Source organism: Notothenia coriiceps, unplaced genomic scaffold, assembly GCF_000735185.1.
Source record: "Notothenia coriiceps isolate Sejong01 unplaced genomic scaffold, NC01 NC01_scaffold00032391, whole genome shotgun sequence".
In the NCBI taxonomy this organism is placed as follows: domain Eukaryota; kingdom Metazoa; phylum Chordata; class Actinopteri; order Perciformes; family Nototheniidae; genus Notothenia; species Notothenia coriiceps.
In genome coordinates, this window is record NW_011365092.1 from 442,404 (window position 1) to 458,313 (window position 15,910).

General features: G+C 41.0%; 1 protein-coding gene across 1 annotated transcript; it reads left to right on the plus strand.

Moving 5' to 3' along the window:
* Window positions 1-566: 566 nt before the first annotated feature.
* klf5a (Kruppel like factor 5a) lies at window positions 567-7,203 on the plus strand. The gene is made up of 4 exons (XM_010788973.1): window positions 567-911; window positions 1,891-3,016; window positions 4,159-4,218; window positions 6,937-7,203. Exons 1-4 carry the CDS (start codon window positions 747-749, stop codon window positions 7,113-7,115), a joined length of 1,530 nt encoding a protein of 509 aa, XP_010787275.1. The 5' UTR covers window positions 567-746; the 3' UTR covers window positions 7,116-7,203.
* The last annotated feature ends 8,707 nt before the right edge of the window (window positions 7,204-15,910 follow it).

Below are 15,910 nucleotides of genomic sequence, written 5' to 3' on the forward strand. Positions count from 1 at the left end.
GTGTGCCTTGGCAGTCTAACGACTAGTCGACTAGTCGACTACTATTTTGAAAAACTAGTCGACTAGTAAATATTGGTAGTTGTGAAACCCCTAGTCTCCGATCGCATTTTAAAGTCTGTATTACCAACTGGTGGTGTGGGGTTTGAAATAACCGGACATTTAGGAGGCATGTGGGTCTAGTTGCTGCCTTAAATCGCCCATTCGTGTTTTATTTGTGTATCTTTTGGGACTATCAGGTTTAAAAAGTGACTTTAATTGCAAGAATAGACCAGGTATTTAGATACAATATAATATTCCTATTAGAGATTATCTATATAAGTTTAAATACATATTTGATATAAACTAAAAACACTGGAGGGGAAACTTGAATTAACCTTGACTTCCTCTATGGCTGTGAATGCTGTCTGTCAGGCAGGTCCTGTAGCCTAGTTTACGACACTGTTGTCAGTGTATTTAGATGGAGTAGGGCGGTGGCCAGTGAATGAATGATCAAAGCCTAAACGCTTGATGGGCGGTGCATGTGCAGTATTTACACTGGGTCGCTCCGCCCTGTAGCAGGAGATAGAAACTGTCTGTGGGCCGGTGGAGGGATGAAACAAGTGAAGGGGATGTAGCAGGCAGGCTCACATTATTAACTCCACCTCACGCTCTCCACCTCGTCGGCTCCACTCCTCTCACTCCGCTGTAGCATCCTCCTTTTAGCAGAAAAGGACGAGCGATCCTGAGCGGCGCTGCACCCGAGCTTCATGGCCGCGACCCTGGCGATGAGCGGCGGCGGGCAGGAGGACCCATTCTACCCGCTGCAGAAGGCGGCTCTGCCCGCAGGATTCCCCCTGGAGGACTCGCTGTTGTTCGGCTTGGACTGCAAGATCACAGAAACAGACAAGACTGGACACAATGACTACGCACAGGTAAACCGGGTAGAAATCAAACCGACTTGATGTATTTCATTGAATGGGCGTGGCAGATAGGTTGTAGATCCAGTTTATTTAGCTGGCCTCTAAATTTCCATCGGCCTAGCTGGTGTTAACCTCGACTTTCTTTTGCACTATTTTCGGTGATTAGCGAGCAGGCTGCGGCCAGCTGGACGGAGCCGCTCCGCCTGCAAACGCATTCACCGCATGTTTTCTCTGCCAGCCAGTTGGCCACCAGTTGTTGGTCTCCTCCCCCCCCTCACCATCATACCACGCTGACAACAACTGACTCCAGCTCCGGACAGAAAGCTCCCGGCAATTCTGTCCCCAGTTAGCAGGAAACTTGTGCAGCAGAGGAGAGAGTGCAATATAACAGCTGGTGGATCAGGAGCCTAGAAATAGCAGCCCATCCCCAGACTACTGCTGCTGCTGCTGCGGATAGAGAGGCATGGGTGTTTCCCTATTCCCTTTCATGTTGCTGTTTCATCCTCTGCTGCAGGGCTTCTCTAACTTTTATACCTGCCTTAATATTCACAGGAAATAGGCAGAGTGAAAAAGGCCCTATTTGACATCAAGTTGTCCACCTGTGATTCCAGTTGGATCAGCCCGAGTTTGCTTCTTTAGTCTGTTGTCATAGTTGCAGTTGTGGACATTTATAAGGGTTTTTTCTAGTGGTATTAGTTCTTATTTCCATGGCCTGATTCTCAACTGTTGGCCTCACAGCTGATGGGTTCCTGAGTTCAGCTTTCGCAGCCAGAGAGTCAATGTGGAATGTAGGAACTGCCTATTGATGACTACTTGATAAATGTTTTAGCGGTGACTGTCCTATCAAACCTTTGTCTTCTCTAAATAGCGCCTCAGAATGGTTTCATGGTAGCTCATGAGAAGCAAGCTGAAAACATTTGATTCAACCAAAGTTTTCTTCAAAATGAAATGTCTCTAAACTAGACTGTTTTGTTTGTGTTTCTATCTACAGGCAAAGTTTGAGATGGACAGGTACCTCTCCCCTCAGTCTCTACCACTTCAACCTCACTCGGAAAGCCAGCAGAAGAATCAGAGAGACTGTGTGTCCGCGCTGGATCAGTTCTTCACTGACAACCATACAGGGACTCCCTACACCCTCAACATGAATCTTTACCTCCCCGACGCCGCCTACCTGAGGATGGGCTTGTGTCAGCAGGTGCGGCCGCCTCAGCAGCAGAACCATACAGGTCTCACCCAAATCAAAACAGAATCTGCCTCCCCGTGTTTCTCCCCCAACATCCAGCTGCACTGCCCCAACACAACGCCCACCAGTAGCTGCAGCACATCTGGGCATGGCCCCGGCAGCATTGCCATGGAAACCTCAGCCATAAACATGACGCTAACAGGGTTACCGGACTTCACCAGTGTTTTTAACCATGCGGGAGGCGGCCGCGGTGACGAGTCGGTGCCAGAAGTGTTCATCAAACAGGAAATGTCACCGCAGTTTGAACAGCACGCTCTCCACCACCATGACAACAGCGGCTCACTGTTTCAGCTACTGAACTCCGGCTTGGACCATCACCATGGCAATGGTATGGAGGCTCAGCATCATCATCATCACCACCATCATCATCAGCAGATACAGCACACTTCCACAATCCACACACCTTTCCATGACATGCCGGTAGCTTCTTCTGCGTCTCAACAAGAGCAGACAGCCAAGCCTGCGTATTGCGGCTTGGGTGGCCGGGGGTACACACACCCCCACGCTCAGGCCCACCCCCACTTCCTCCAGCACCAGACGCCCTACCTGCCGCCCTCTCCCCCGAGCTCGGAGCCCGGCAGCCCTGACAGGCAGAAGGAGCTGCTCCACACCATGTCCCCTCCTCCCTCATATGCAGCCACCATCGCCTCCAAGTTGGCAGGCAGCCCCCCTGGGATAGGCCCCGGCCCAGGACCAGGCAGCTTAGCCCTCCCCCTCACCACAGCTCCCACTCCGTCCCCAGGCCAAGCTTCAGGCGTTCCCCAAGTACCTGCAACAACCCCAACTCCAGCCCAGAACACCATGTCTGCCCGCTACAACCGGAGGAACAACCCCGATTTGGAGAAACGACGGATCCATCACTGTGATTACCCAGGTCAGAACAATTACACAGCTCTCTGATTCTTCTCACTGTGTGTTTATTCTTACATTGAGCTGTGGTCAGGTGAATATTTGGTCACTCACAAACTGTAAGAAAAAACAGATCTATTTTGAGACACCCGTGCATTTTGGAAAAATTATATGTTGTGTGTAAAACGATTTCCCAGGCTTATGAGTCACGATATGTACTACAGCCACGGCAGTGTACACGCTGCACTAGCATTAAAATATTTTGGCAATGCAGAACGTCAATCACTGCCTTACAATTAACCTTCTGGTATTATAACTACCTTGCTTTTATTGTCTCACCTCAAATGACTCGGGCACTCTCGAGCTCTCACATATTGTTGTGGCTTTTAAGACATTGCTGGTATGATTGTGGAATGAACCTGCGTGGGTGTAATTAATTGAATGTTCTCCTGGAGTCATTTGATCTTCTCTCCACAACAAGTAATTTGCATACAGTCACACTTTAGATAGTTGGTTCAGATTGCACTTGTACGATGTGCAGCTACTTGTAGGACATGTAATGTCAACTAGCCTGTGGCAGCGTGTAAAATAGGATTAAGCCGAGCCTCCTGCAGCATGTTACCACAAGTCAGGTGAGGCAGATCCATCATATCCACACAAGGACACATCCACACTCTAACCAAGTGTATCATATTAGTCTCACTGCAGCAGCTGTTCACTCTTTACATGTTTTCAATATGTGAAATGTAATATTTTCATTTAAAGCCAGAACAGATCCGAAAAAACATCTTTCTAAATCAATCAAAATCCTAAATCTTTTCAGAATGTTTCCACGCACACTGTTCATTTTGTGAAAAGGGTCATGTTTTTCTGTATTTAAAATATTTTGACTTGGATGTCAGAATATGTTTAGAAAAAAAAGCGTGTGATTATTGGCATGCAGTTTATTTTTAAATACGCCCAAATGAAAACAGTTTTAATACGAGAAGCATGTGTGCCCCTTATTTACACAGTCACGTTTACTTTTGATAAATCAGAATAGAAAAAACAAATGTTTACAGCTTCTGTTGTTCATTAGTTCACATTTCTAGCATGCCACTACTCAGCGCATTGGGTAAACACATATCTGACACTTCTGTTTGTGTTTATCCTTCTCTCTGTCGTCAGGCTGCAAGAAGGTCTACACCAAGTCGTCCCATCTGAAAGCCCACCTCAGGACCCACACGGGTAAGACATTCCTCCAATTAATGCATCTTTTTTAAACAGGGAAAAATACGCTGCCCACGCGACTTGTATTTCGGTATCTGCACTGGCACCAAGTTGCTAGGCAGAGTGTTGTGTTCCTGGCATGTGTGTGTAAATGTATCCAACCCCATTCCCATCCTCTGCCCAATATACTATTCCATCAAAACAGGTGGAAGTGACACACTTCTGCCAGGGGATGACTCTCAAACTATGTGGTCTGCGTTAGACGCATGGTGCCATCTCTCTTAAGATCTGTGAAGACATCAATGTTTGAATGCCTTATTATTGTGTGGATCTTTGAAATTATAAATATGTACGAGATTGTTCGGTGCAGATACAAAAATTCCTTCTTGTTCCACTTCGATCCTCACCGTGTGCACTTCAGGGTCCATTTTCCCTTTTCCTTGCTTCACTTTCTCCCCCTCTTCACATTTATATTTGAACTATTATTACTATTGGATGGGCAAAATCAACAAACAAGGGCTTAGGTGTTGGGCCCCACCTCACTCCAGCTAACAAAACAAATCTTCTGTTGATATCTACGCTCTCCTCACTCGTATGGATACACAAACACACACCAATCCCCTTCTTACCACTTTAGGATCCAGAGTTTGTTTCACTTATGAGTCTGCACTGCTTGTTCAGAATACTGTTGTGGGTGTGCGTGCCTCACATTTCGTTTTTGGGAACATGACACGACAATTAAATCTGGCGTCATTCATGCTGCAGGCTGATTGTGGTTATTGCAGTTATTATAGACCACAAGATGAGGGCACGCCATGTAAAGAGGGATGTAGCAGCAACTTCCTGATCCTCTCTGCTTTTGTCAGGCCCACTTAGTTATTTTATCCCCCTTTTCCCTTCCTTTTTATTCATCTAATCAATCTCTTTTGTGCCATCCTCCCACTTTCAACACTCCCCCCCTATCTTTGTCTGTTACTCATTCTACTTATCTTATTCAGTTGCTTGAATGCACACACACACACACACACACACACACACACACACACACACACACATACACATACACACACCTGTCAGTAATCTGGATGAGATGATTCCTAATGCGTTTTTGTCCCGGTGGGAGTTCCCACTCTAATCTCCATCAACATCCATTACCCTGATTGTTTGTGTGTGTGTGTTGCTGTGTGCGTGTGTGTATTGTGAGTTGTTCTCCCGGTTCACTTTTTTTGTGTTTATTTTATTGTCTTTCCTATTTGTGTTTGACTTTCAGGTGTGTGTTCCTCAATTTGTTGATGCTGTTGTTCATTTAAATGTCATAATGGCATTACTGTTGTTTTAGCAACGCTGCAGAGCTTGCTGTGCCTGTTTGAGGTTTTGTTCACACAGACGACAAAATAAATCCTATTGTGTTCACTTAACTCTAGTGGTATTCAGCATGCAGACAGATTTATTTTTAATTCGTCCAGGTGCCTACATCTCTTTCTGCTTTTACCACATTTAATTCAGGTTTAATAGAGGAAAAAAGGATTATGTTTTTGGTGCATTGAGATTTAAACAATTACAAACAAACTGTGGCTTGCTTTTAAGACACGTTTTAATCAATTACATTGTGAAGCAGTATTTGCCAACTTGAAATTGAGCACCAAATTGAAATAAAAAAAGACAAACTACTGAAAGTAGAAAAGGGATCATAATTCTGTATCAATTGTTACCTGACAGAGCTAAATTAAAAATACCAGTACGCAGAAGTACATAATTGTGTTTCCTGCAAAGTCTTGTCCTTGGGTGTGATACACATGTTGTTCCATTAATTAAATATATAATGTCACAAGTATGTATCTGGGTGGTTTGCAGGTTTACCTGGGCCGATAAAAACTAAAATGATTCGTGCCGTGAATGAATGAGACTGTTCACACACGTTTTCACACACGTTTTCACACACGTTTTCCCAAAGTAGCTGGCACTATATGTAATCATTATTGGAATGACTGAGTGACAGAGAAACAAACCACATCTGTCAAAGAGAAATGCACAATAGCCAAGTCAGACAATGCTGAGCGTGGGAAACATGAGCAGCGTTTGTGCTTCATAAATGCCTATGACAGCGTGATGACTGTATATGATGGGATGCAACTTTACCTTTCAGTAGAGCCTGTTTTGCCAGTTGCTCCACCCAATTGAGCAAGTCATGTATTTAAGGGAGTTAATGTTTGTACTAATAATAATTAGTTTAATTGGTTCTCATAATCACTTGTTGTCATGTCTCTGTTATTTGCTGAAGATCATGTGATTTAACCAGAAATTCAGCTCAGTGATGCCATTTGTTTTTTTTATTTAGTCAATTTATTGAACATGTTGGAAACAAAACAAACAATAATATTAATCAATTCATTATTAAATTAATCAAAGAGAAGCAAAATAAAAAACTTTCAAGCAAATTCTAAAATAGCCGGTCATGTTCAAAAAGGGCAAGAAGAAGCTTAAAAGTGTTCTGGTCCTCCCTCCTCTAGCGTACATTGTTCATGAAAATAAAAGTTTAGGTCATCAGCAGAATTGTTTTCAACAAATAATTTCTTTGTACAAAACAAGTAACTTTTACAATGACAAGAAATAGCAAGCATGAGTTCACAGGTCCTGCTTATAACCATTCAGGATTTGGTTTCTAAATAATTGTTTTAGTTTTCGATAAAGGAGCCGCAGCACTCATTCAGACTTTTTCTTCTTTCCATCCTGCAGGTGAGAAGCCGTACAGGTGCACGTGGGACAGCTGCGACTGGAGATTCGCCCGATCCGACGAGCTGACGCGCCATTTCCGGAAGCACACGGGCGCCAAACCCTTCCAGTGCGCCGTCTGCTCGCGCTCCTTCTCCCGATCCGACCACCTCGCTCTGCACATGAAAAGACACCAGAACTAGCAGCGTTTACACACATACACACACACACACACACACACACACACACACACACACACACACACACACACACACACACACACACACACACACACACACACACACACACACACACACACACCCTACAAACACACAAGCACTATGTTGACACACACAAAGCACTCACTTCATCTTCCACAACATTACAAGCTGCCTGATGACACCACAGCTCCTCCTGGTGCTGCTATCCTGTGCTGAAACCGTACGATAGCCTAACAAACATGTTGCTTTTTAAACGCGAATGGGACGAATCGGAGGTTGTAAGGTAGAACAATAATTGCCAGATGTAGTTCCCGGTCCCTTAACCTCCAGATATACTTAGTATAGATTTCTTTGGACAAACACAGAGAAGAAAAATTATAACAAAAAGAAAATGGTAGCTCCAAAATGTGTCTCAAGCTTTTTTTTTTTTTTGCAAACTAGTCAAACCACATTTTTTTTTTCCTCCATGGTTTGTTAGTTTGCTCATATAACTGGAACATCCAGGTTTGAGTTTTTACCAAATCCTTCGGTTTGCACTAGAAATCTTAAATCGAAGCCTTTTTTGGCCCATGCATCTCATTCACCACTGGAAAGATCCTTATCACTACTGGACTGAATATTTGTGAACGCCACAGAAACCTTTGCTGTTCAGATATTAAAAATTGAAAGCATTTATACTCTGGAGAGGGAAGATAGTGCAGGAAAAAATGAGGGAGGGGTGGAGATGAAGAGATAGAAAGATTTTAGTTTTTATAGAGAGGAGATGTGAGGACAGAGGAAGGTGGATGGATGGTAAAGAGCAGCAATTAGGTGATAAATTATTCATGATGTCTTTTGATGGATTTCCAACCAGAGAAATGTAAGCAGAACCCGTAGACATATCTGATAATTAATTCAGTTAAAACTGAATTTGACTTTATTTTGATGCACAAGCTTGAATTAAGCGTCTTCAAAATACAATTATCCGTACATCTATCTCATCCAGCCTTTTTACGTTCAACGTTTTAACCAAAGTATGATCTTCATCCTCAACACCTTTATAAAGTGCCTCCTTCTCTGATTTGTATGTGTTTTTGTTAAGTGGTAGCAGAGCAGTGATCAATGTAGAAAGTCCTTTTAAACACACTTGGTGCTGTTTTTATTTCTTAATCTATTGAAAGATCTAAAAAAAGTGAATTATTTTTAAATGACAGGTTTACCCATCATTCGTTGTGATTTAACAGATTGGCTCAGGCCACTTTACGGACATCCTGATGTTGATTTTTTTTTAATGAAATGACAGTCAGTCTTCTCTCTGACTCTGTACACAACTAATTGCATTGAGGTTCTATCAGTCAATCAAACACGGACATATGTTTTGTTAAAGGAGAAGTTCACAATATTTAAAGTCTTTCTTGAAACAACATGTCCGTATATTGCAAGTTGCGAGTTGTTGCTGCAAGTGTTCCTGCAGCTAGCCCCAATCAAAACATGTTCAATGTCAATGATGGGAAACAAAAATAACAGTATATGTGAAACAACATGATTATATTAGGCTTCTAATTTCAAAATAATCAGGGCAAAATAATCAAAAACACTAACTTTGTAAGATACCCAGCTGATTTTGATTGATTGAGCTCAAAGAGACTTTGGTTAAACTTAGGAAGATATTTATTTTTTCACCAAAAAAGGATTTTGTTCCCCATTGCTTTCATTGAAATTGCTTTAGGGAAATGTCAAGTCACACTGACTATAATGGACTATTTTAATTGACATATGGGCATGAGAGTATTTTTAAAGACAGAACAAATGTGAACCTTTCAACATACGCTTGTCCGCTTTGATTGTATGATTCAGCCTGCACCTATAACTGTATTTGTTCATTCACTGCAGGTAGCATAAATATGATATAGCACTGTAATGTATCATGGTAAATCTGACTATTTATTTGTGTAGAACTGGTGGTTGTATCAGATCAACCGTCTTTCTCCCCAGCAAAAATGCCTTAATGTAAATATATGCACTGTAAATAAGTATTGATTTTTTTTTTTTTTAAGTTTCCCTTTTTGTCATTGTTTTGTAAACAAAAGGGCAAAATGAGGAAAATGCCCTGCATCCAAAAATATTTGAGCCTGTTTTTTATTTTTTTTATTTTGATGCCATTGTTTTATATATTGTCCTTCCAGCAACTTATTTTGTAGATTTGTTTTCTTCCTAGGTAAACGTTCCAAAGACAAAAGTTGTTTTTTCTTCAACTGAGTGAAACCGATCCTAATAAAGTCAACTGACACTTTTACAGATGTGCTGTTGTGCTGAAGTTAATGGGACATTTCTTCTTTTACCCACTGAGAATGACTTAATTTCAGTGCTGTACTGATCAAAGCATGCGGTACATTTAGTGTTTTTGTCCATGAGGTTTGTATTAAAGTACATTTTGTTCGAGTAAGATATTGTTTACAGACCGAATGTGGTGTTTTTAGAACATTAGAACAAGCCTTGACCAGGCCTAAATGAAACAAATGGGACATAACCACATTTCAGTCTCTCATAATCAAAACATGTTTTTTGTGTTGCGCTGATCCACTGTGTCAGGAATTCTCTGCGGCGATCCGACATGCTTAGAAGGTCAGTTTCAGTAAAAGGAGATAAGAAGGGGAGATGTGGAGGAGAGGCCAAGCGTTCTCTTACGGGACCTGTGAGTAACCTGCAGCACCCTCGCTGATCAACAAACAATGGTCCTTTGATGTCCCAGCAAGAGACAATGGACAAGAAAATAAATCTGACCACCACTCAGGGACCGGAGGGGAATCCCACTGAAATGGATGTACAAACACGCGCGCACACACACACACACACTCGCAACATATGTTCTTGATTTAAGTCATAAATGTGACCCAGGGTCTCTGTTGTAATCTACCTCAGATGTCAGAAAAATAAGGAGGTGGAGGGGAGAGAGTGAAAAGTGAAATGCAGAACAATCTAAACAAAGGAATCTCAGAGGGGACCCAATCAACCACTTCCGTCCTCCTAAATCTTCTCTTATTCTCCTCCTCCGCTCTTCTTATTTAATTTAATTTTCTCTCCCTCTTTGTCTTTGTCTTTCCTTGCACCGTATCCCCCTCGCCTCCCCGGTGGAAAGTATTGTATGAAAGTCCAGGGGCGCAGCTCCATAGGTCAGAGTGGAGACTGTTCTCATAACCTGCTCCGCTCCTCATCTTTTCCCCTCTTTTTAATCACACACCTCGTCCTCTCAGCTCCATCTTTTCCTCCACCTTCAACTCAAGAAGGGGAATTTTATCCTCCGCTCTTTCCTCAGTTGGCAAGTCACCCAAATTATGCAAAAATATATGAAAATGTCAACCTGCAGGTATATTTCTGAGTGTGAGAGAATATTAAAAAGTTAGCATGAATGTTTCTCTCTCTCTACAGCACACACACACTCGCACACTCGCAACCACACACCCCAGTGGTGAATGAGTGTGAGTGGGAGCTACCGGTTCATGTTTTTGGATCATCTATAAATTAATGTCGCACATCTGGAATAAGGCTCCTGCCTGCTCCACCCTCTGCTGTGCTGCGTTGGTGTGATTCCCATTTTCCCTGTGTGTGTGTGTGTGTGTGTGTGTGTGTGTGTGTGTGTGTGTGTGTGTATAATGTTTCCAGTGCTCCTCTCTTGGAACAGACCACCCACTCAGAAGACCAATAGTAGGACTACAGGGAGCCGGATAGACACACACACACACACACACACACACACACACACACACACATATGCAACTCCCTCCAAAGTCAACCAATCCCTAATATTCTCAGAATAGAACATGTTGTTATCAGAGATGGAAGAGATACCAGAACAGCTGACATACTATCAAAAAGTTAAGAACATAATATCAGAAATTGAGGAGGGTTTCATTCCCAGACTACGGAATGAAACACTACAGTCTATCACAGCATCAGAATTAGGTTTATTGCCAAATAGATTCACACATACGAGTAATTTGCCCTGGTGTGTAATAGCTCATACATGAACACAGCTAGAGGAATTAGGTTGTAAAAAATTATCAATTATAGAGCTATTATTCAAACTTAGAAAATAAAGTATGTGCAGTATACCCAAGTTTAAAGTGGAAGGGGTAGTATTGAAGATCAGAAATGTTAAATACAGTCTAACTCTTATGCCTACATGTTTCATATTTCCTCACATATTTGTGTTAAACTTTGTAAATGTCAGATGGATAATTAATGTATTATTGGGCTAGAGTGATTAAAAGAGACCCATAGGATCATTTTCGCCCCCAGCAGGTTGATCCCTCCCTGACATTAACCTTTTTTTTAAACAGCATCAGCACTGATTCACCACAGATCAAAGTGATTATACACTTGCAGCAGAATAGTGATTTAATTAGTAATTTTGAAATGAAATACTTTGGTTTAAAATATTCCTTCAGCTGCTAATATTCATTTATTATTTGCAAATGTTTTAGGGACAGAGCACATTAAAATACATTTATGTTAATGCCAAGAGGCTATTTTTCAGCTATTGTACCTGGAGAAATGTTTTAAATTCACCCTAAAAACAAAAAATTAAAACATGCAACTCACAATACTTTAAATGGAAATAAAGACAAAAACTAAAAATACATATAACACGTAGCAAGAAGATAGTCACTGGTTTAAGCAGTACAGAAAGCCAGAGGCCTGGACAGTGCCATATATTGTTTTAGTGTTGATGTTTTTAAAATAAAGGGCGAAGTGTTGTTTAATTCACATTCACAAGCTGTTTTATTAATTTACTTTTTGAAGTTCAAGTTCTTCGTCACTGCCTGCTTCATCATGTAAAACCCAACAGGAAGTATCAGTTGTCAAGGAGTTGTAACATCACTCACAACACATTGACTAAGAAGAAAAATATGACAAATCCATCGAACCATAAACCATCATAATGGTCAGAGTTACGAGTAAAGCAAACATTCTGGTAATAATTGAACTATTTTGTTGAACTCTGAAATCTATCATGATATGGCTGTGCCGCACAAAGCTAGTGAAGGTTTTCCTGAGTGGGTTCCTCTGCACGCACAATGAGTACAAAGGACGAACCCATTAGGCTTCCCATATCTTTGCACCTGCTAAACACTCGGGGTGACACCCTGCGTGGGCCTTCAGAGGATACAACAAAAACCTTTTGCATTCACACTTAAAGTACGCAAATGGAGGCCTTTTTTGTGAGTTCTTATCGTGATTTGTGTAAAGAGAAAAGGGTCTGTGGGCTGTATATCGTACATACACTTAATCACTGCTGTTTGCTCTCTTTAACTCCTACAGTATGGGGCGGCGCTGAACGCCTCCCTGACCAAACAGCTAATAGTTTCCTCTTGTCTTCTCACATGTTTTATGGTTTCATACTTTAGATTAGAGGTGATGAAGCACATGTGGTCGTGTTGGGTTAGTCACACTGTATTATGACTGGAGGCCAATCCAACAGGACCTGTATATGATAGGTGCAAACACTTGAAGCATTAAATCCAAATCTCAACGGATACGTATCTCTTTCTTCATAAATTCGTTTTTTTAAGGAGTGAAGATATGTTTCATCCTGTTCATCTGGTTTTGTGGATGATATTGAAAACAACTACAAATAAGATGAAAACATGGTATTAAAACGTACGAATGTTCCCTTGATTCTTAATGTCATTATTCTCTATGTTTCCAAATGTATCTTATGAACCACAGCCTTTCTTTTCATATTTCTAACTCCATGGTTAGATCAATTTAATATTTTCTCACCTATTATTTAACTGCACAACATTGCATAGAGCTAACACAAAAGAAACAGTTTACAAATATGTGCAATTAATTTGTTTGCTTGTCTCTTTTTTTTAAATGTAAGTTACATCTGAGTTTCCATTTAGAAAGTGTTATAGAGTCTAATTAATCTCAACCCACATGTGGTTCTGCTTAGCCCTGAAAGTAAAAAATGCCACATTACACCCACTCTAGCTGCTCATTTCCTCTTTCAGAAAACATGTCATGAGATATTTTGCAACGTGTTAATGTTTAATATTTATAAATGTGAGAGAGTGGGGGTCAAAAATACTTTTTGTTGGCTGAGGGAAATGTTATGCAGTAGAGGGTCAATGACTTGTCACGATACTGATGAATACAACCTGGGGCTTCAGCACCTGATCGTGTTATTCCAGGAATCAATTTGTTCTGTTTCAATGAAAAACTTCTTTTGGGAATCTTGTGTTCTTATCAAAACAAAATCCCAGTACATACAGTTGTGGAGTACAATAGTGTCATTGTTAAGTTTTTTTTTCAAATACTAACTTTAAATTGCTCGTTTTGAGGAGACAAACTCCAAAAGAGAGAGTCCCAAAGAGGCAGTACTGCTGGGACTCTCTGACATTCATAATAAGATCTATTTATTTTGAAACATTATGCTCAGACAGGACATAAATCAAACGCTCTTCACAAGTATGCATCAGTGGAGAACTGAAGTAGTTATGTTACAGGAAAGTTTGAGGGTCAGGCAAAAGAAAATGTATGATGTTTTTTTTTGCTGGGAGTTTTTCATTCTTGCCAGAAATGATCCATTGTTTCATTAAATAAAAAGCAATACCAGATTGATATACACAAATGAAAAGGAAATACAAATGGATCTATAAATGTGTCTGAGTTGAAAGATTCTCCTATTTGATACCACTCTTAGTCTCATTTGACTTTAATGTAAAATGGACTTCACTGTTCACTGGGGTTTGTGCTTTTGTTTGAACACGACAATTACTGGGACATGATTTTCAAGTTTACTACCAACACCCTGAAAGTAATTTGGATTGCAGCCAGAAATGAAACGCAGGGAAAAGCACTGATGATAATTTAGCTACTATAGCTGTAGGAATTGATGTTTTTTATCTGTGCGTTAGACAAGCAATCGGAAAAGGTTTTTGCTTTTCAATCCCGTAACGTTTAAAGCTCAGCAATATACTGCTTTGGACGGGGTAATTAACAGAAACGTATTTTGGCCACCAAATAATATCAATATCAGTTATAAGTCATTGCTACATTTATTTTCCTTTCAGACAACTCTGTCCAACAAATCCCTTTAACAAATATTATCATGCCATGATTATGATCATATCACATTGAAAACTAGAGTAGCATTCAAACAACTTTTCCAAGTTGGGAAATAGTTTTGATAAATTGTGCCCCTCTCATTTTTTATTTACACGAATAATCAAGTGTAGGAGAAATATTTCTGAATACAACACATGTACGTGAATACTCAGGATATAGTATTTTCTTCTTTAAAAACATATATATTTTATTTTGAGTGAGTAAGGGACTGAATACCTATTCAAAGTTTCTGATAAGATCCTATATTGAGAAGAACTATATAACTGGCCACCCCCCCCCACACACACACACACACACACACACACACACACACACACACACACACACACACACACACACAATCTGTATGTGAAAGATGGTACCTAAAAAGAAGAGTTCCTATTGCTTGTCCCAACCTGTCTGGTCTAATTTAATTGAGTGTGTGTGTGTGTGTGTGTGTGTGTGGTGTGTGTGTGTTGTGTGTGTGTTGTGTGTGTGTGTGTGGTGTGTATGTTGTGTGTGTGTTGGTGTGTGTGTGTGTGTGTGTGTGTGTGTGTGTGTGTGTGTGTGTGTGTGTGTGTGTGTGTGTGTGTGTGTGTGTGTGTGCAGGACCGGTTCTTGACAATTTTATGCCCTAGGCAAGATTTTAGCTGGCGCCCCCACCCCCCCAGCCAGAGAATCGTACAGTAACACACGTCAAACAGGTTGTAAAGTTTTGTGGGTGGACAACTATGCCAGTTCTGCTTCATGAAAATAATCAGTCTTTCTTCCCCTTCTCATTGCCCCCCTCTCTAAACACACCCACCCCCTTCTTCCCCCATTCTTCCGATGAGATAAAACATCATCCCATTTTATCACTAATGCCTCTCTTATGCCTGAATCCCCCTGCTGCAGCCCAAATATCCCCTAACACCTACACACAGTCACTGAACACATGGTTGAAGCACACACACACATCCCATACCTCTCAGCCCCCTCCTTCCACCCACTTTATCTCCCCTTTCTTCTTCGGCAGCTGCGTCATTTTAACTGTTCTCTATGAAACCTGGTATTCATAACTGCTGCTCATGATTCCACCCCCGAGTCCTGCTAACATCATAATGGTAATAGTTGAATCTGTACGGTCTTGACCCTGTCCTGTTGTTTAGATGTGACCTGAGTGGGAGACGAGAGGCTCCCTGAGCACACACACACACACACAGCTGGGAGCCATTGTCTCCATGAGAAAGCAACAGACTTCGTTCTATCTATAGAACTAAATCCGAGTGGAATGTTATACTTAATTCACTGAATTTTTCATCCAGCTCTTACTTATAGAAAAACAGATTATGATTTACTCACAAAACATAATCACAAATGATTAGGGCATTACTAAATATAGTTCTATAATCATATATTACATAAGTGGGGGCTTCTCGCTGCATGCATAATCAACAGAGATAGCCTAAATAGCTGATCATTTCAGTTAGCAAAGGTAATCTATCTATCTATCTATCTATCTATCTATCTATCTATCTATCTATCTATCTATCTATCTATCTATCTATCTATCTATCTATCTATCTATCTATCTATCTATCTATCCATCTATCTATCTATCTCATGCAGAGAAAAGATGGTGAGTCATGGGTACGCAACCACAGGGAAACATGACACATTGGTGTTAGATCCCCGCACACGCACAC